The sequence below is a fragment of the Pyricularia grisea genome, assembly GCF_004355905.1.
Source record: "Pyricularia grisea strain NI907 chromosome Unknown Pyricularia_grisea_NI907_Scaffold_2, whole genome shotgun sequence".
NCBI classification, from domain to species: Eukaryota; Fungi; Ascomycota; class Sordariomycetes; order Magnaporthales; family Pyriculariaceae; genus Pyricularia; species Pyricularia grisea.
In genome coordinates this window covers 2519725-2539453 of record NW_022156717.1, presented here as the reverse complement: position 1 = coordinate 2539453, position 19729 = coordinate 2519725, and the positions used below count along the sequence as shown (strand labels likewise).

Below are 19729 nucleotides of genomic sequence, written 5' to 3'. Positions count from 1 at the left end.
TCTTTTGCCCGAGATTTGCGCAACCAAATGACTCTTAGCGCCTGCCTGCCTTGTCCATGACTTCCCGCTCGAAATTGTTCTTGCTTAAGTGCGCGCCACGCCACCAAAGGTCGCACCCACCCTACGGGGGGTTTTTAAAGTGGGCCCCGCGTCAAAAGTCTTCAGTTCACCTTCTTTTCAAAAAATTTCCTTGCATCCTCCATTTCTGTTTTTCCTTCAAGCGCAAGGATTTTTTCAATCCGATCATCTACACCAGACAAATCCCCTCATTTTCGTCGTCTTTCCCTTCACTCTCTTGGAGATTGTTTTTTTTCTTCACAGGAGGGTTATCAAAGGCGTCTTTCATTCTAATTGTTTGCGTTGCCGAATCTAATAGACGATACTGAGAAGCACTCTGGAAGCTGCCACTTCCTCTCTGCCTCTCATTTCCATTTCAGTTTGCGGTTTACAAGTCGAACACCTTTTTTTCATTTCTTGTCGAAACTTCCTTGGGAACAAGCCCAAACAAACGAACCGAAACGATATCTAAGTTCATCTCGGCTGATACACTAAACTGTAATCATGGCTGATCAACTCAACATGGCTGGGCTCAGCGTCGGTGGGGGCGGCCCCGGAAACGGACCTCGATCCTACATCCCGCCTCATATGAGAGGCAAGGTCGGTGGTCCTGGCATGAACGGACCCCAGAACGGACCCCAAAATGGTGCTCCGCCGAGCCACGATGCTCCCCCTGCTGCAGTTAACAACGGCTTGAACAACTCTGCTTGGGCTGGGTAAGTAAATCGCTACAACCGTCCCCCCTTTTTATTTTTTTATTTTTTACACATTTCATCCTGAAGTTATGCGCTTTTATTCTAACACGATGCGTGTACAGAAACCAGAACTACGATGCCCGCGGCGGAAACTGGGGTAACCAGGGCCCCCCTCCTCGCAACAACAACAACAACAACAACTGGAACCGTCCCTCGTTCAACCCCAACGCTTATGGCGGCAACCAAGGCGGCCATGGCGGCGGTGGTGGCGGCGGCTATGCTAGAGGCTCAGGCGACGGCCAGTGGCGTGACGGCAAGCACATTCCTGGTCCTGTCAACGCTCGCGTCGAGCGTGAACTGTTTGGCACTCCCGACGACCCGTCGAAGCAGCACACCGGCATCAACTTCGAGAAGTATGATGACATCCCCGTCGAGGCTTCTGGTCACGATGTGCCCGAGCCCGTCTACACCTTCAGCAACCCTCCTCTGGATGACCATCTTATCAGCAACATCGAGCTTGCTCGGTACAAGGTCCCCACTCCTGTCCAGAAGTACTCAGTCCCCATCGTCATGGGTGGCCGTGATCTGATGGCTTGCGCTCAGACTGGTTCCGGAAAGACTGGTGGTTTCTTGTTCCCTATTCTCTCCCAGGCATTCAAGACCGGTCCTTCGCCCATCCCAGCGGCAAACCAGGGACCCGGTGGTTACGGTCGCCAGCGCAAGGCTTATCCCACCTCTTTGATCTTGGCACCTACCCGTGAGCTTGTTTCTCAGATCTACGACGAGTCTCGCAAGTTCGCATACAGGTCGTGGGTTCGCCCTTGCGTCGTGTACGGTGGTGCCGACATTGGTAGCCAGCTTCGTCAGATTGAGCGTGGTTGCGACTTGCTCGTTGCCACCCCCGGTCGTCTTGTCGATCTCATCGAGCGCGGTCGCATCTCGCTGTGCAACATCAAGTACCTGGTTCTGGACGAGGCTGATCGTATGCTTGACATGGGTTTCGAGCCACAAATTCGCCGCATTGTCGAGGGCGAGGACATGCCCAACGTCCAGGACCGCCAGACGCTCATGTTTTCAGCCACCTTCCCTGGTTACATCCAGCAGCTTGCCCGCGACTTCCTCAAGGACTACATTTTCCTGTCCGTTGGTCGTGTTGGTTCCACCTCAGAGAACATCACTCAGCGCGTCATGGAGGTCAAGCACCGTGACGACAAGATCTCTCACCTCTTGGACCTGCTTAGCACCCACGGCGGCGGCCTCACCCTTATCTTCGTCGAGACGAAGCGCAACGCCGATGAGCTGTCGGACTTCCTGCAGAACCAGAACCTCCCCGCCACATCTATCCACGGAGACCGTACTCAGCGTGAGCGTGAGCGTGCGCTCGAGATGTTCCGCACTGGTCGCTGCCCCATTTTGGTGGCTACTGCCGTTGCCGCTCGTGGTCTTGATATTCCTAACGTCACCCACGTCATCAACTACGATCTTCCCACCGATATCGATGACTACGTCCACCGAATTGGTCGTACCGGCCGTGCCGGAAACACTGGTATTGCTACTGCTTTCTTCGACATGAAGGACAACAGCGGTGTTGCCCAGGAGCTGCTTAATATTCTGAAGGAGGCTAAGCAGGAGATTCCTCCCTTCCTGGAGACTGCTGCCCGCATGAAGTCGTACGGTGGCGGCCGTGGCCGTGGAGGTGGTGGCCGTGGTCGTGGCGGCGGCGGCGGCAACCGTGACTTCCGCAAGTTTGGCGGCGGTGGTGGCGGCGGCTTCAACGGCGGCAGTGGTGGTGGTTACAGCGGCGGTGGCGGCGGCTACGGCGGCGGTGGCTACGGAGGAGGAGGTGGTGGTTACGGCGGCGGCAGCTACGGCGGCGGCGGCGGTGGTGGTGGCAGCTACGGAAACCCCGGCGGCGGCCAGTCTTGGTGGTAAACTCTTGGGATAACCATTCTGAGGGCCTGACTACATTAACGGGGCCAGCTGGCAATAGCCGTCCACCGTCCTTTCATTTCCATTTCGCCCTGCACATTTTTGCATTTCCAACATTTTCCTTTTTTCGGTTCGCGATAACGGCCTCACATCGACAAACGCTGCTTTTTGAGTCTTGCGGAACGGCAACTCCGCGCAGGCTTTTGTTCTTCAAGCTACGACGATAGATCGCATCTTTTTACTGTGCTACCCCTAAATACCCATAGACGACAGGGGAGTGTTGCGGCCACGAAAGCCGCGACCGGCGCTACAGGTGCGATACAAAAATGCGGGATATTTGCTCCTGGGGATGTTTGGCTCGAGCCTTGTTTCCCCCGGGTGCTTCCCCCATTAATGACGTTCATGTCTCTGCTTTTCTTACGTTCAAGAAGCACGCGTTTGTGTTCGAATAGAGTCGCATGTCGCACGTCGCGATTGTGCTTTTCTTTTCTTTTCTGCACATTTTCATATATTTCCTGCTTGTTTTGTGGCATTTACATCTTAGACAAAAGTGGATTTCTCGGTTCTTTCTGGTCGCAAGCGTGTCGGGCGGCCTTTACTTTCAGAGGCACACCATAGAGGAGGCACGCTGATAGACTGGCATGATTGTTTTCTTTTCCTTCTCTCTTCCGAGGCATTGGGTGCTACGAGTCTGGCAGGACTACGTGGTACCACTTGCGACTGTGTGCCGCAATGCGGCGCAAGGAACGTTTTAATGATACCCAATCACCTTTTTGATGAGCACAGCCCTTGCTGGGGCATATGAGCTTATGACACGAAGGATTTAGGGTCTTCGGCTTTTGAAGGTCGCTGCAGTCTCGGAACTAGCAGTGTCCCTTGGGACATGGGGGAAAAACTGGACAAAGGAAAAGAGAACTTTAATTGTAAAGACCCAACGAGAGGGCCAGGCATTTATGCTTCAGGACAATGAGCACACTGGAAGACGAGGGATTCTTCCTGGCGGAGGAAACGGGACAGGGCAATTAGGTTTTTTTTTAGAGCCTGGTTTGCTGTCCTTCATCGTGCTCGGGCATCACTGGAGGGATGGAAGTCGGGGACCCAGAACTGAGGACTCCCACACAAAAAAAATAACTCAATTGAAACCTGTGATTGCTTTAACTTGTTCATAGTATTGATGAATTGGTGAAACGGATGACACTGTTGAACTGTAGAAGACCTATTTGGGACAGTGGACTGAATATCGATACCCAAGTGAGCATTATCGGTAGTTCCGTGTTAAACAGGTCTATAAACCCATAATTGTACAGGATATATAAAGTAAATACACTTTCAGTTTTATCGAAACATCACAAACAAACCACTGCCCTGAATTAGTTCAGCGGCGGCATAAAAGCCATCCCGCCGCCGGTGTTTCCGGAACGGGCTTGGTCATTGCCCAGAGTCTGCTGCTTCCCACCATCCAGCACACCGGCTGCAGACCTCTCCCTGACATGCCTCCGCAGGAGGGCGAGGATCTCGCTGTCCTTCCAGCGCGACGGCACGGGCCTGTACGCGGGCTTGAAGGTGCCAACAGTCTGGGCCCACTCGCCGGGTCGCGGGCTCTGGGTAGGCGTCTGCGCCTGCGGCGCCTTCTCGCTGGCGTTCTCCGCCACGCCGTCCTCGCTCTGTGTGGCCCAGTAGTAGATGTCCCAGTCGTTCTCGTCCAGGAAGCGGTCGTACTGTTGCATCTGCTCCACCGTCATGGTGGGCAGGTGTGCTTTGGCAAAGGTGGAAAGGAGGAGCTCGGATTCGAGGGTACCTCGGCCCCGTGACTGACCTGTATTCGGGAGAAGATGATGACAGTCAGCCTTTTCCATCTTCTTCTTCTTCTTCCCCGTGTTCCTCTGATTTGCATTACAATACTAGAGATGCAAGGGGGATTACTGAGGTTTTCTTCGGGTGTTTTTTTTCTTTTTCTTTTTTTTTTTCGATGGGTGATGTGACTAACGTTGAAGTCTGGCGCGCATCGTCCTCGCGTCCTCGCCGACACGACGCAGGGGCTCGATGCGAAATTTGGCACCCTGCAGCTCGCCGACGCCGAGCTCTCCGTCTGGAATGGCATCAGGGGTAGCCGGCTTGGACGAGTTGAAGCGCCTCGCGGCGACGACGCAGCAGGCCGTGGGCGCGGCAGCTGCGGAGCTGGGGGAGATGCGAAGGTTGGTGGCGAACTGACGGGTTGCCACCGGTCGGAGGATGCGCTGTAATGAGGCCATTTTGTTTTTTTTTTTCTTGTTTTGTTGTGTGTATTTTTTTGGAATTTCAGGTTTATGCCAGAGCTTGACTCCGTACTGAGAAGAAGAAAAAAGTGTGTAGCTTTTATAGATCTTCAAGAAGTCGTAAACGTTCCCAAACTTTCTCTATGCTTGCAAAAAGCATCGATGGCCAAGCCGAGGTCGGGATCTGAGTCTCCTATAATTCATCTCTGGAGTGGCGGGACCCACATTTACTTATCGGCACCGCCTTATCGACGCCGCCCGCGTCCAACCCGACCTACCTGGCCAGTTATACCGCCCCACCATTGATCGCATACCAGGGACTTGGTGATGGTTTACGAACTGATTCAATATTGACACACGTTCATATACCACTGTGATACCCCGTTTGGTTATTTCTTAGGACAATTGTTCTTTTTTCGCAAGTACCTTCGAAACGCGATCCGTTTTCAAAAAGAAAAGCACATTCACTCCACCAACCCGCCAAAATGGACCCCTACTCGGCCGAGGGCGAGCTCATCAACATCCACAACCACTTCCACCAGGGCCAGTTCCAGGAGGTGGTCGACTACGACACGTCCTCCCTCTCGCCAGAGAACGCCCTCCCCGCCAAGGTACTGCAGCTGCGATCCCGCATCGCCTTGGGTCAGGCCGAAGATGTCCTGGCCGAGGTGAAAGGCAAGTCGGAGCCCGAGCTGGCCGTCATCGGCGCCCTAGCCCAGCAAGCTCTCGGCAAGTCCGACGCTGCCGTCGCCGCCGTCGAGAAGCTGGCCGAGGAGAACGGTGAAAACCCAGTCGTGCAGGTTGTAGGCGGCACGGTGCTCCAGGCTGCGGGCAAGTCTGAGGAGGCACTGGCGCTGTTGTCCAAGCAACAAGGAAACCGTAGGTTTTCAGCATCTTTCTTCTATAATGTATGGGAATGAATTGCTGCTGACTATGTTATGTTTATTTCAGTCGATGCCGTGGCTCTGACCGTCCAGATTCACCTTGCCCTGAACCGCAACGACCTCGCACTCAAGGAAGTAAAGGCTGCGAGGAGCTGGGCTCAAGACAGCTTGCTGGTAAACCTGGCTGAGTCGTGGGTTGGCCTGAGGAAGGTATGCAAATTCACAGTTTTTCTTACTGAACCAGAACATAGCTGTTCGAGTTTAAATGCTGACGTGGTATACTTCCTGTACGAGTAGGGAGGTGAGGCTTACCAACAGGCCTTCTACGTTTTCGAGGAGCTGGCACAGTCGGCGTCAACAGCATCGGTGCGGACTCTTGTCGCTCAGGCCGTGGCTGAGCTTCACCTCGGCCGGACCGAAGAGGCACAGGCCGCTCTGGAACAGGCCACGCAAAAGGACCCCAACTTTGCTGAGACGGTTGCGAACCTTCTCGTCCTCAAGGTTATTACCGGTGCTAATGCAGATGAGCAGGTCAGGTAAGAATTGGTTCCATTTCTGTATTGGCTATAAACTGGGGATTTTTACTGACAAAATGCTTCGGCGCGACTTTTTAGCTTGTTGAAAAAGACCGCACCTGATCACCCACTGTTGGTCGATCTGGAGGAGAAGAGTGCTCTGTTTGATAAGGCTGCTACGAAATACAGCGCCAAGGTGTCAACTGTGTCAAGTTAAGACTGCGTTGGGACTAAATATTAGGCGTTCAAAAAAGATTCACGATTTTAATGACATTGTCTCGTTGCGTTGCTTTAAAGACAAAATAGACTGTTACAGAAACCTTTGGCAGGATGTGGTACAGAATGTTGTAGTTCCTCGCATATTGCGAGTTCTGACATAACTGCCGCTCAAGATGCAACTGCCCTTCTGACAGTTGAGGTCTTTTAGGATGATGATGTGACCACACGTCAGAGAGTGGTCAAATAGGTCAACTCTATCCCTATATCATGCCTAGTGTTGGTGAACATGCAAAGCTCTTATTTTCTAGGAATAGTTTCCGTCGTGTGGCTCTAAGCTCCCATCCATTTCTCAGCATACATCTCCTTCAGCCACTCAGCAGCCTGATACAAGTCACCAAAAGCCGGCTCTCCGCCAAGAGACAACCAAATAGTGATAGAGCAGAGCATTGTAACCACCACCGCAAAGAGGTAGCGACACATCTTCGCCGGCAGCTTGCCACCAGACTTGGCTTCTAAGCTGCCGCCTGCCGGCCGCTTCTCACTCTGCTTGGGGGAGGCGAACTGCATGGGCCGGTCTTGGGACCAGATGGTTTTGGCGCCGGTAGAAAGGGTCGGAGGGGCATCAAAGGCGTTGACCATCAACTTCCATTGCTCCTTCTGCTGCTGCGAAGACGGGCTCTTGCGGATTTGGTCTTGCTTGTCTGCGTAGCGGGCCGAGAAGACCAGCCGTGCGAGAGTGTGGACGTCATTCTCGAGCCTCTCGAGCCGCTCCTCGGTCAGGGGAAGCTGGAACTCGTGCGCATGGGGGTCGTGGACAATGTGGCGAGGCTTATGGCCACGGGGGCTGTGGATGGGCATTGCTTCTAGGGATTCCTTGGGGGAAGAGGGATGATGTTAAGGCTTTATTGGTGATGGTATTTATTGGGAGTTTCAACATGACCTGAGAGGCTTCTTTGATTGTGATTAAAGATAACACAGGAGCATATACACTACAATAATTGAGCAGTCCACTATTTATCAAAGGCTTGAATGTTTTCCTTCTTTGTCTTACAAGTTCACCAACTACTAGATTTTGACGTGGCCGCCGCCACATGCCATGCATACTTTGGACAAAGGAGACACCAGTATATCGACTTGACAATTGGAAACCACGGCGGTGATTGCATGCGCAGTGTTTGTAGGACAAAGAAGCATATAGAACATTCATTCGGAGACAATACACTTGCTGCGAACCTGTCTCATTTTTGCCAGGCTGCAATGGTATAGCAGCCTTACCCTGTATCAGTTGCAAACGATGTGGCGAACGAACCTGACGCAGGGATACCTGTGTGAATTTCAGAATGGGTGCAAGCACATGCGAAAGACAATAATATCAGCCGGCGGACCTGCGTGGCGCGCAACGGCGGTCGGATGATGAGGATAGCCGAATAAATTAAAATAAAAAGAGAGAGGAGAGAGATTTATTGAATACGACAAAGTTGTGTTCGTCCAAGCGTATCAAAGCTGCGACGTTAGTTAGTTTTTGTTTGTCGCAGACAAGCTATTGCAAATTGTCGGAAAGTTTTGGCAAACGTTGAAAATTCTTTGACCCGATTCGAAATCGGAAACACGAAACCGAATTAGAATTTATAGTTAGTCGATTGCCCCTTGCTCATGTTAGAGATGACGACGTAAGTATTTCGTAGGTAGGTAGTAATGACAGAGTAATTATACCTCGTCTGTACTCCGTAGCTTCAACTGAATTTAAATGGGTTGAAAGGACGAACACTTCTAGAATTCTGCAAGTGTGATGTAAATAACGGAAGTCAAAGATATAAATAACAACATGTCTCAAAGCATTAGCTGCCCGGTGCCAACAAAGAACCCCTCAGTGGAATTTGAGGCGATTTTTTCTCCTTGGCACAGCATCCTTGTACAGTGGGAAAACACTATACTGGAGCGAGCTACGATAGACACTGTACTGTTGGTGCGAAGTCACTCGTTTAGTTCCGGCTAATCAGCCCCAGCGGGCCTATAGTGACAACTTGAAAGGAGTAAAAGTCCTTGCGCGGGGTATGCAAGGCAGAGAAGGGGAAGGAAAAGAAAAAAAAAAGACAGTCGGTCGGTCGGTCATCTACGGCTCGAATTGCCGCCGCCTAGGGACACAAATGAGGAAGGCGACTTTTAATTATTACACAAATCAGTGGCACCCTCTACTGTTCGTTGTTCTCGCTTGGGCTCAGCGATTTATCCGATCCGAAAGCTGGGACAGATATGGAAATTACCGCGGGTTGGCATCGTAACATCGCTCGCACTTCTATTTTCATCAAATGGCTGCTGAGCCAGACTGCTGGTACGGGACTGACAAGGTACAGGCAGGGCTGCGCATGCGAAGCATTTCCGATTAGTCGCGTGATGTGACGGGTGTGGAAGGAAAGAATATTGGTGGGGGGTTCTAGTAACTTTTGAACTTTTGGTGTCAATTCCTGGTTGAACCAAGCCTCAACACAGCCATTATGCAAGCCAAACGTTGAGGTTTTTTCGAGGAAAACAAAGTACTTCGTAGTAAATAAGGGGTATAATTGACAGGACCATGAGTGAAAATCATTCAAACAAAGATAAGGGCTAGACACTAGCAGCAATCTCACTGGCGCCTCTTGATGCAGATGCCTAGCCTACGGTAAGCCGGGAGGAGATTGCCAGTAATCAAACCAAACGCTCTAACAGTACCTACATGATTAAAATAATCCCGCGCCCCTTTGTATCAGCATCCTGAAGCACCTTGGTGGCTCAGCATCAGCATGAAAAACAACAAACCACTATGAGTTGGCCCCAACCAACGGTGAGGAGAATAAAAAGGACACATTAAGGCCCACGCCACTCAGCCCTCGGCCAACAGCAGACGGGGGAGGATCTAGGCCATCTTTTCTTCTATTTCTACCGGTCAGTGATAGGGCGTTCAGGAGTGTGCCACAGCCCAGCCTTAGCGTACTGGTTTAAAATTCAGCTTTTATTAACATTAACTCGGTTCCAAAGGAGAACTGGGGCTGGACTGATCCGATCGAAACCTTGAGCCTACTACTTAACTTACATTAGACATGAGTCTAGCTCATTCCTGTTACAATGTCATCGTCTCAAGCCACTCAGTCGAAATAATCAAGTCACTTACCCGCTGAGCATGGGCATGGAAGAAAAGAAAGACAGGCAGACAGACAGACAGACCTCTTGTGTACAGTACATACAGTCCAGGAGAACACACGTCCACCGCAACGGCTCAGCCTGAGTAGGGTATTACATTACTTCTTCCCCACGATTCCCCGCCGGGGCGCTTTGCGTTGACCCGTCTTGTTCGATCCATTTGGCTGTGTTATCGATCAAAGCTTGCTTCAACCTCTCTCGAGGAGGTGAGCAAATCCAGTTAGTTACTCACTGGTTTTGTTTTATTTCTCTTTATTATTATTTTTTTTATCCCGTTTTGTTTTCATCTTTCCTCCTCCCGCCCGCCATGCTCAGGGATTAAACAAAAAATAAAATAAAGATCAAAACCAAACAAAAGACGAAGTTAGACCGTGCCAAGAAAAGAAATTCACACACAAACCCAGCAGCCAACTTGCATTCGTCATCGCCTTGCTCGGATCCACATATACCGTTTCCTTTCCCCACACTTGCGCGTCCTCGTCGGTAGAAGCTTTCAGTTGTCGCAGCTCCAGCACAGCAGCAGGCAAGCTCCCCGCCGTCGGCCGTTCAGCACTACCTACACGATTGGTACCCGTTCTTTTAGAGTCTCATCCATCTGCCAGGTTGGCCTTGGTTTTTGGCCTGGGCACCCCCAAGTAGGTACCAGCGACCCACGAGTAATAAGACAAGCAGGTATTGGATGCCAGGTACAGTTAGTTGTTCATACTTGTGTCCACTGCTGCTGATCTCCAGCTTCGATTTGAGAGCTCATCTGGTCTCGGAACTGACGGGAGTTTTTTTTTAGGACAAGGCAAAGCAAGAATAAATTTTGAAAAAAAAGGGAAACAAGAAAACCAAGGCAAAAGAAGAAGGAAAAAAAAGGAAATAGCTGGTTTTTTGTTGTTTGCCTGTGACGTCCTTCATTCCACTCACTGGCAACACGTGCAATAATTTTTATCATTCACGCCAATCTTCGAACATCTGTACCGATCAAAACCAAGACTCGCCGAACCGCGACCAAGCTGCAGCTATAGCTGTAGCCAAGCCCTACACTGCTAAACGGGCTCAACGTCGAACCCAATTGGACCCGATCCAAAGCCGAACACCGCCAGGACGCGTGTGCTTCCGGGCCTCGATAAACCGCATTTCCTTTTCGCAGCCGAGCCTTGTCAATTGCGCCCCTGAGGACCGAGGATCATATCCCTTGCCGGAGTGGTGACGGCAGTCCATGCTGAGCACCACACGCACGCCTGACCCACTGCCAAACGCCACTGTCATCACCAAGCGAGACCCCTCCCTCCAGTCGCCAATATGGTTCGAATAATTCCCAGCAGGCTCAAGTCGAGCGCCTCCATCTCCAACACAGCTTCCAGCAACAATAGCCGAGCAACAAGTCCAATGAGGAACAAAGGGGACTCAGCAAGCCCGGAAGGGCGCAGAGAGACAGGTTTGGTGTTGAATATTGTTATTTTGAGGGTAAGGAAAGGATTTGCCTTTATTTGCAGTGCAGAGTGGTAAACTCGAGCAACTTTGCAAAAAGTGCTGACGATCGTGTTTTTTTGTACAGGGTCGCAACTTGGCCGCGAAAGATAGAAGCGGAACTTCGGATCCGGTAAGCCACTGACAGTCTCCAACAGCCTACTAAAACATAACACACCGGATGTGTGCTAATACGATTGGGTCCTCATAGTATCTTGTTTTGAATTGCGGCGATTCCAAACACGTTACTGCAACGGTACCCAAATCACTCAACCCCGAATGGAACGAACAATGCGAATTTCCTATCAACGGAGCACAACATCTGCTCCTGGACGTCTGCGCTTGGGACAAGGACAGATTTGGCAAGGATTACATGGGCGAATTTGATCTTGCATTAGAGGAAATTTTTCTGGACGAGAAGACGGAACAGCCACCGAAATGGTACCCCCTGAAGAGCAAGCGACCCGGCAAGAAAACCAGTGTGGTTTCTGGAGAAGTCTTGTTGCAGTTCACCATCTTCGATTCCTCCAACCGCGATGCCACACGCCGCGATATTTACAACAAACTCATGAGCATCGTCAAGGCTGCAGGCCCCGAGGTCGATTCTTCGTCTAGGGACCCTACACCAACCCTCACACCAGTGTTGGCCCCGGTGCGCAAACCTAGCAGCTCAGGAAATTCTCCGTCTCCACCCCTTCTCAGCAGGCGACAAACCTCGGATCTTGGGGAGGGTGGGGAGAACGGAGACGATGACTACGAGATTTATGACGACGAGACACCCGACGAGCCAGAAGAGGCCGATGATCCCAACCAGCCCGAGGTCATTGAGAAAAGAAAACGAAGACTCAGGATCAAGGGTCTAAAGCGCAAGAAGAGGGACAATGGGTTCGAATTCAGCAACAGCAGTTCCGACGTGGTTGGTATTATCTTCCTCGAGATCCGCAGCATCACCGACCTGCCCCCAGAGCACAACTTTACCAGGACTAGCTTCGACTGCGATCCGTTTGTGGTGGCCTCGCTGGGCAAGAAGACGTACCGAACTCGGACGATTCGACATAATTTGAACCCTGTTTTCAACGAAAAGATGCTTTTCCAGGTTATGAACCATGAACAGCAATATTCTTTCTCTTTCACCGTTATAGACCGCGACAAGTTCTCGGGTAATGATTTTATTGCATCCGTCAACTTGCCCATCAAAGAGATTATGGACAAGGCTCCCAGGGCGGACCCGACGACCGGCCTATACGAGCTCAAAGATCCTCCAGAATATACGCCGGAGAAGCGGTCTCGGTTCATGAGACTTAGTATGTCCCGGTCCGCCTCTTCTGCATCACTATCTAAATTGAGCCGGCCGTCATTGAGCAAGTCTCCGTCGGTGGCCTCTACTACAGCACAAGGCTCTGGGACGCCATCGCAAGCCATACCGGCCCCCTCGACATCGCCCGGTGCCAGTGGAATGCTCTCAGAAGCGGTGGCCAGATCCAACACAACTAACTCTGGACTGCTGACACCTTCCGAGAACGTCGGTGCGGCCGCTGCAGTTTCTGCTGCGGCGACTTCCGGTGGAGAGTTGAACCCAGACAGCGATGACCCCTTCTTCGTGTCCTTCGAACTGCCTTTGAAAATGAAGAATCTTGAAAAGTGGGAGGACAAGCACAGCCCGGTGCTCTACATCCGTGCCAAGTACATGCCTTATCCAGCACTCCGACAGCAGTTCTGGAGAGCTTTGCTGCGACAGTACGATGCCAATGAAAGCGGCGAGATCAGCAAGGTGGAACTCACTACAATGCTCGACACGTTAGGGTCGACTTTGAGAGACTCTACAATCGACAGTTTCTTCCAACGGTTTCCCCACAAGGCTGCAAATGGTGAGGACGGAGTAGAGATCACCATGGATGAGGCAGTTCTTTGCCTCGAGGACCAACTATCCAAATCCAGGGCTGGCTCGACAATTGGCGACAAAGTCAAGAATATACTGCCGGACGCCGAGAAGGTCAAGGGGCTGCTTTCGGTACCTGGCCACACGGCGTCGACGGCATCGACTGGGTCGGACACATCAGGCAGCGATGACGCAACCCCGGTAGAGGGGTCAACATCGACAACTCTGACCACAGAGGACAGTACCATCAAAGTGCCGGAACTTAGTGACTCGGGCATGGAGGGAGATGTCCTTGAGCGCGGAGACGATTTGAATGACCGGGGCGAGGAGCATGTCGTTATGATCAGAGAGTGTCCCATCTGCCACCAGCCTCGACTCAACAGGCGGAAAGATGCAGACATTATCACTCACATCTCAACCTGTGCCAGCCAGGATTGGCGGCAGGTCAACAACCTGATGATGGCAGGCTTCGTTACAGCCAGTCAGGCGCATCGAAAGTGGTACTCCAAGGTCATCACCAAGATCTCTTACGGCGGCTACAAGCTCGGTGCCAACTCGGCCAACATCTTGGTCCAAGACCGACTGACGGGCCAGATCAACGAGGAGAAGATGAGTGTCTATGTGCGTCTGGGTATCAGGCTGTTGTACAAGGGGCTGAAGTCCAATAGTATGGAGAACAAGAGGAGTAAGTTTTGTGGACCTGTTTTAACTGTTCCTCTTATCCGAGGTATAATGATGGTAACTAACAAGGGCGGTATCTGCAGTTCGGAAACTCCTAAAGAGCCTTAGCATCAAGCAGGGCAAAAAGTACGATGACCCTGCCTCCACGGCAGAGATTCAAAAGTTTATCGAGTTCCACAACTTGGACATGTCCGAGGTGCTTCTGTCGATTGATGAGTTCAAGAGCTTCAACGAGTTTTTCTATCGTGCGCTCAAGCCTGGTGCAAGGCCCTGCTCGGCGCCCGATCGCCCACGCATCATCGTGTCCCCCGCGGATTGCCGTTGTGTAGTGTTCAACCGCGTCGACGTGGCAACCAAGGTCTGGATCAAGGGACGCGACTTTTCTGTCAAGAGATTGCTGGGCGATGCTTATCCGGAGGATGCCAAGCGATACGAGAACGGAGGCGGTCTGGCTATTTTCAGACTGGCACCGCAGGACTACCACCGCTTCCACATTCCGGTCGACGGCGTGATGGGCAGGCCAAAGACTATTGCTGGCGAGTATTATACAGTCAACCCCATGGCCATCAGGTCTGCCCTGGACGTGTACGGCGAGAACGTGCGTGTCTTGGTGCCAATCGACAGCCCCGAGTTTGGTCGGGTTATGGTTGTATGCATCGGCGCCATGATGGTAGGCAGCACCGTAATTACCAGACACGAGGGCGACGAGGTCAAGAGGGCGGATGAGTTGGGCTACTTCAAATTTGGAGGCAGCACGCTCGTGGTTCTCTTTGAGGAGGGCAAGATGAGGTTCGATGACGATCTTGTGGACAACTCCAATGGAGCACTTGAGACTCTGGTAAGTCATTTGAGGCATACTCTAACTGGACCAAGCCTGAAACGAAAGCACGTCGAATACTAACGATACCCGAAACACAGGTCCGTGTTGGCATGTCAGTAGGACATCATGTCAATGAGCCTCAGTGGACACCAGACATGCGCAAGAACGAGAATGAGATCACGGAACAGGACAAGAAAGATGCCAAGCGTCGCATCCAGGGTGCCGAGTTCAGCGACATGACACCCGAAGACAGCGGGCCTGATGAGAGCCCGCCGAAGCCATCGGCCAAGCCATCGCTAACAACAAGGATTGCGGGCTGATGATTAAAAGTTGAAAGTATTAAAAGGCGAGCATAAAGTGCGGTTGGCGTTTGCTAGGTGGGCGCAACTCTTCACATGATTTTGTTATTGTTGTTTTAATTTTTATATATTTTTTTATTATCCTCATTACACCCCCTTGTTGCAGCCAAGAAACCAGGGCCAAGGACACACATACATGTATAGACTCAGCGGATTGTGAGGAAGAGTAGTTTTTTTTTTTACTCTTCTATATTTTTGAACGTCATTATATAGACAGACGCAGACATTCATTTCTGTGGAATTATTGTTCTGCTATGGGCGGCATACATGAATAAAGAAGCATTCAGCATGGATCACCAAAAAAAAAGAAAAAAAAACATATGCCCCAACCTTGGGTGTATACAACCTTACTTATCTTGGACCCTGGGGGTGAACCGCCTATCCTCGTATCTTTGCCGCTACTGCATCCACCGAGCATCATAGTCAAAAACACCACCATGCCTCTCCCTCAAGTGATGGTAGCATCCACCCGCAGTGTCAAACGTCGCCAGACACTTCCAGCATATGTGGCACTTGCAACCCAGGCACGTCATGTGGTTGCATCCCTCGGTCTTTTCGATAGCTGTGCCACACCGCGGGCAGTCCTTGACGCCCAGCTCCTTCTTGACCCTCTCGAGGGCCGCATGCCCGCCCGAGGCCAAGTCGCGGTGATCGGCGCAGGACATGCCCTCATGCAGCGCGTGGCACGCCGTGCATGTCGTCGCCATGCATTGCGGGCACGTAAAGCTTGCGGGTTTGGTGGTGGTGCTGCTGTTGCTGGTGGTGCAGCGGTAGATGCGCCCACAGTCTGGCGTGGGACAGTACCGGAACAGATCCGGGTGCCGGCGGATGTAGCCCGTGAAGCTGGCCTCGAGGGCGTCCTCGAAGCTCGTCGACGATATGTGCGATTGCAGCTCCGGCAGCGGCAGGGGGGCTTGGCAGGTGTTCGCGGCGCCGACGCAGCACAGCGTGTACTGCGTCGCGGCCGTCAGCTCGGATTGGCTCATGTCGGCGAGGCAGCCTGTGCAGTAGACGTGGCCGCATGTGGTGGTGACGGCGTCGTCGGCTGGTGTCCAGCACACGGAGCAGTCGGTCTCTTCTTGGTCTTCTCCGGCCGGTATCTCGGCATCAGGACGGGACGCGTCCTTTGCGGCGATGAACTTGATTGCTTCCTGGTAGTCCGCCTCGGTGCCTGTGCAGACGATGCGCTTGGGCTTGCTGATGATGTCAAAGGCCACCTTGCCCTCGCCGCCGAGGTGCGTGGTCAAGGCCCTGAAGCCGCCGTGGCACGCCCACAGGAAGTCTTTCTGGGACAGCTCAATGACATGTTGGTCATCGGCAGCATGCTTGTCCAGGAGCGAGGTGATGAGCCCCTTGACGAGCTCCCGATCATTGGCATTTCCAAACAATCGAAGCTGGCACCGCCGCCTGTCGATGGTGACCACGACACGATGCGACTTGAAGAAGCCGTTCAAACCCCGCCTGAAGGCTACATCCTTGGTGACAATGGACCAGTGGCTCTTCTCTAGCTTCATGAGCTCGCCGCCAACGATTTCAGCCAGCGTCCTCTGCGCCGCCGCTACGACTGTTTTATCGTCCGCCTGTAGCCGCAAGACTCTGTGCCCCTTTTCGGGCGGATATGCATTGAACAGGATATGCTGATCCTCCCACTGCACCCTTTGCGCCTCCAGCCGGTCGCGTAGGACGCTGTAGATACGTGTTGCTAGCTTGAACTTGGCGACAGTGATGTGTTGGACCGTGAGCTTGGGGGCTGGGTTGGATAGGAAACCGAGGCGAGGAGGTCTGATTTGCCCATTGTTGAGGGTCTCGGCCGCTATCCTGGCGTCTGTCTCATCCGCAAAGGTCGCCTGGGCTTTGATACGCTTCCCCTGCCCGGATTTTATCACCATCCAGCTCTCCAAAGGCCCGATCTCTTCGAGCATCATTTTGACCCTAGCGATCAGTTCCGTGGCCCTGACTCTGTAAGTTTCCTTGCCGAGCTCTACGTGTTTGATTTCCTGCCGGTACGCATCCGAGATGGAATTCTTGACATCCTCGGCCGTGATGGCGTTGTCGATTTCGGTCAACATCACAGTTCGGGCCTCATGGTCCCTGAAGCCCCCAGGGAGCGCACCGACCTTTATCACCTGTCCATCAATCTTGAAGGTTCCGGCGACGAATCTGTCGTGAACTTTTTGCGCGGCATTCCTCGAGTAAAAGTTGATCCAGACCGTCCGCATGGGCCGGTACCATGAGCAGTGCACCCTCCGGCAGTCGACGCGGTGCAGACCCGAGCCCTGCGGTTCGGGGACTTCTGTGCGAACGGCAGTGATTTCGGACCCTGACGCCGTCATTGTGTTTCTAACGACCGTGGCAAACTCGGGATCCTCTGCCCGTAGGTCCGCATTGCGGTCGCCGGGTCGGATCCTTACCGTGATCTCCTGGGGCACGTCGACGCCGCTGTCACGCAGCATCTGAATGATTGTGTCTTGGGTGCTGCCTTCCGGGATATTGCCAAGACGGACGGCTGAAAAGTCCGTCGTGAGCGAGACCTTGGATACGCTGCACCCGTCTCCGTAACGGACGATTGCACCTCCAAAGACTCGCGTCCAGTCGTCTTGCTGCTCATCAGCCTGTTCAAACCATGAAGGGAGTCAGACCAACGGCTCCTTAGCCTATCAGAGGGGGGGTGGGAGGGAGACCAAGGGAAAAAGCAAAACATTACATCAGGCTGCTCGGCATAGCCATCTATAACCCGTGATGGTGCTTGTGAAGCATCGTGCTGGAACAGACACGCCTCGCCGCTCCTGCACTCACCCCTGGCGAAGTAGCGGCAGGGCAGTTGACTACTGCGTGGGACCGTGGCATCTGCATCCGCAGAGGCCTCGGCGTCCTCAATCTCAGTTCGCGCGGGGGTCTGGTGGAGGAAGACGCACGCATCCCCACGCTTGCAGGCCCCGGCGAGGAAATAGTGGCACGTTACCGCCTTCTTGGAGTACTGCTGCACCGTGTTCTGCTCCGGCCGGGCCATGTCGCGCGGGGTGACGTGTGGAAACGGACAGGATGTGCCCTTGGCGCAGCGGCCGCTGGCGAAAAATCGACATGTGGTGGCGGCTGGCCGGGTTCGGATAGGTATGTTGTGCTCCATGGCATGAATCAAGGCTGAACTGAAATTACGGTTGATGGTTAAATTGGAAAAAAAAAAAAGGAAAGGCTTCCTCGTCAGTCATCTGGTGCTAACTTGAGGACTTGGAGCGCAAGCCTGGGAAGGAGAAGACCACAGCGGGGGGAATCACGTGTACATCATGTTGTGTAACCACATTGCGATTTTCATGATCAATTATCGAAAGGGGGATTGGAAAGTCTGCTTTATCACCATATAGTACTCAGTGCGGACGCGGACAGTATATAGTAAATGTGGCTGCTGATTATGAAAAGAGACTGTTTTATAATAACGTCCACGGGGTTGTTGGTTATTTTTCCTTGTCGATTTTGACCACAACTTATATATCCTTTCTTATCCTTGTAATAAGCTGTGAAAATATTAAATATATTGCCTGCCACCGAAATCTGTGCTAGGCAAGCTGATTGTTTCCCAGTGTCCTGAAGTGTTCCGTTGCTCTGTAGAGAACTGTAAAGGCGGCTCGTCTTTAGCATGGCAGTTGCAGACAATGTTGAGTGACTAAGTAGGTAAGGCAGGCAGGTGGACAGTGCTAGTCACCTCATTCTCCCATATACGTACGCCCAAAGCTGCCTGTACCAAAAGTCCACGCAATGCCTCCAAAGGGCCTAACCCACCCCCCAAGGTCTCTCGGCTTTGGAGACTGTGAGAGGGCACATACTAAACGATAGGTCACTTGAAAGCAACAACAAGAATACCCGTATTGCCTGCTTCTGTATGCCGTATATATGAGACCTGAGGTTTCGCGATGTCCAAGGTTCACTCAAATGGATTCCATGGAACAAGACGTCATCTGAAGGGCTGATATTTATTTGATTGCAAGTCAATCTGAATATGACAGAATGGGGGTATCTTGAGGTATGCATGTGGTGATGAAATAGTGATTTAGAAAAAAAAAAAAGAAAACAAAGACGTGATGTGCAAAATAAGCAATGCTGCATAGATGTCAACAAGGTATGCAATGGAACTGCATTTTCGTTGAGGAATCCTCAAAAGGGAAGAAGAAACAAAAAGCAATAGTCCCTGAAATCTGGGTGCCTCGCATATGCCCGCCTCCCACGAAAATGCCGATGAAACTCTCTCTTTTTTTTTCATCCGCGTCGCTGCTCTACTCTCCTTGTGAGACGTGACGGCGAACAAAGTTCGTGTCGTGTGCTGTCGCTTGATGGGTTGGTCCCACCCAGTTCATGACATGGACAGGGGGTGAAAATAATCCCATAAAAGCATCGAATGGGCGTGCATGGCCGAGCTCATGTCGAGGCTGTTTCGTTGTGGAGGAACTAGTCTTATGGGAGAAAAAGGGGGAAAAAAATATAGGAACCCCCGTGAGTTGCTGGCCCTTCACTCATTGCCTGCGTCCAAACCAGCTCGAGTTGGATAGCTGGCGCGTGATGGGGACCGAGCCGCTGGTGCTGCTGCGGTCGCTGTCCATGGACCGCTTCTCCGGAAAGACGGCCGGCGACGGGAGAGGACTCGGAACCGGTGACGTGGTTGTGGTTGTGGCACCGCTGCCCTGTCGGCTCTGGCGCCACGAGGCGTAGATCTGCTTACCCCAGTGGGCGGACATGGATGGCGACGGCGACATGGTTTTTTTTTTTTTTTTTTTTTTTTTTTTTTTTTTTTGGGCTTATATTTCTTTCG

The 19729-nt window shown here is 52.2% G+C and overlaps 6 protein-coding genes across 6 annotated transcripts; 3 read left to right on the top strand and 3 right to left on the bottom strand.

The window, feature by feature from the left end:
• Window positions 1-207: 207 nt before the first annotated feature.
• Window positions 208-3839, top strand: PgNI_03324 (uncharacterized protein). The gene is made up of 2 exons (XM_031123379.1): window positions 208-773; window positions 875-3839. The coding sequence occupies exons 1-2, from the start codon at window positions 562-564 to the stop codon at window positions 2682-2684; spliced, it is 2022 nt and encodes a 673-aa protein (XP_030985250.1). The 5' UTR covers window positions 208-561; the 3' UTR covers window positions 2685-3839.
• PgNI_03323 (uncharacterized protein) lies at window positions 3789-5072 on the bottom strand. The gene is made up of 2 exons (XM_031123378.1): window positions 4669-5072; window positions 3789-4497 (listed from the first exon to the last, which is right to left on the bottom strand). Exons 1-2 carry the CDS (start codon window positions 4931-4933, stop codon window positions 4052-4054), a joined length of 711 nt encoding a protein of 236 aa, XP_030985230.1. The 5' UTR covers window positions 4934-5072; the 3' UTR covers window positions 3789-4051.
• On the top strand, window positions 5068-6653 carry PgNI_03322 (uncharacterized protein). Its single transcript, XM_031123377.1, has 4 exons — window positions 5068-5815; window positions 5888-6030; window positions 6118-6356; window positions 6435-6653. The coding sequence occupies exons 1-4, from the start codon at window positions 5422-5424 to the stop codon at window positions 6550-6552; spliced, it is 894 nt and encodes a 297-aa protein (XP_030985252.1). The 5' UTR covers window positions 5068-5421; the 3' UTR covers window positions 6553-6653.
• A 231-nt stretch (window positions 6654-6884) lies between these two features.
• Window positions 6885-7412, bottom strand: PgNI_03321 (uncharacterized protein; the record flags this gene model as incomplete). Its single annotated transcript, XM_031123376.1, has 1 exon — window positions 6885-7412. The coding sequence occupies one exon, from the start codon at window positions 7410-7412 to the stop codon at window positions 6885-6887; it is 528 nt and encodes a 175-aa protein (XP_030985253.1).
• A 2682-nt stretch (window positions 7413-10094) lies between these two features.
• On the top strand, window positions 10095-18261 carry PgNI_03320 (uncharacterized protein). Its single transcript, XM_031123375.1, has 7 exons — window positions 10095-10417; window positions 10516-11186; window positions 11278-11322; window positions 11401-13753; window positions 13833-14587; window positions 14668-17542; window positions 17635-18261. Exons 2-6 carry the CDS (start codon window positions 11022-11024, stop codon window positions 14887-14889), a joined length of 3540 nt encoding a protein of 1179 aa, XP_030985254.1. The 5' UTR covers window positions 10095-10417; window positions 10516-11021; the 3' UTR covers window positions 14890-17542; window positions 17635-18261.
• On the bottom strand, window positions 15327-19673 carry PgNI_03319 (uncharacterized protein; the record flags this gene model as incomplete). The annotated part of the gene is made up of 3 exons (XM_031123374.1): window positions 15327-17540; window positions 17633-18074; window positions 19453-19673. 3 exons carry the CDS (start codon window positions 19671-19673, stop codon window positions 15327-15329), a joined length of 2877 nt encoding a protein of 958 aa, XP_030983878.1.
• Between the last annotated feature and the right edge of the window lie 56 nt (window positions 19674-19729).

Excerpts from the sequence above, each read along its gene's own strand:
- PgNI_03324 (XM_031123379.1), top strand. The coding sequence starts at position 562 with ATGGCTGATCAACTCAACATGGCTGGGCTCAGCGTCGGTGGGGGCGGC. Across the intron at positions 774-874 it reads AACAACTCTGCTTGGGCTGG|AAACCAGAACTACGATGCCC; the intron begins GTAAGTAAATCG and ends ATGCGTGTACAG.
- PgNI_03323 (XM_031123378.1), bottom strand. The coding sequence starts at position 4,933 with ATGGCCTCATTACAGCGCATCCTCCGACCGGTGGCAACCCGTCAGTTC. Across the intron at positions 4,498-4,668 it reads GATGCGCGCCAGACTTCAAC|GTCAGTCACGGGGCCGAGGT; the intron begins GTTAGTCACATC and ends TCCCGAATACAG.
- PgNI_03322 (XM_031123377.1), top strand. The coding sequence starts at position 5,422 with ATGGACCCCTACTCGGCCGAGGGCGAGCTCATCAACATCCACAACCAC. Across the intron at positions 5,816-5,887 it reads GTCCAAGCAACAAGGAAACC|TCGATGCCGTGGCTCTGACC; the intron begins GTAGGTTTTCAG and ends TGTTTATTTCAG. Across the intron at positions 6,357-6,434 it reads AATGCAGATGAGCAGGTCAG|CTTGTTGAAAAAGACCGCAC; the intron begins GTAAGAATTGGT and ends GCGACTTTTTAG.
- PgNI_03320 (XM_031123375.1), top strand. The coding sequence starts at position 11,022 with ATGGTTCGAATAATTCCCAGCAGGCTCAAGTCGAGCGCCTCCATCTCC. Across the intron at positions 11,187-11,277 it reads TGAATATTGTTATTTTGAGG|GGTCGCAACTTGGCCGCGAA; the intron begins GTAAGGAAAGGA and ends TTTTTTGTACAG. Across the intron at positions 11,323-11,400 it reads GAAGCGGAACTTCGGATCCG|TATCTTGTTTTGAATTGCGG; the intron begins GTAAGCCACTGA and ends GGGTCCTCATAG.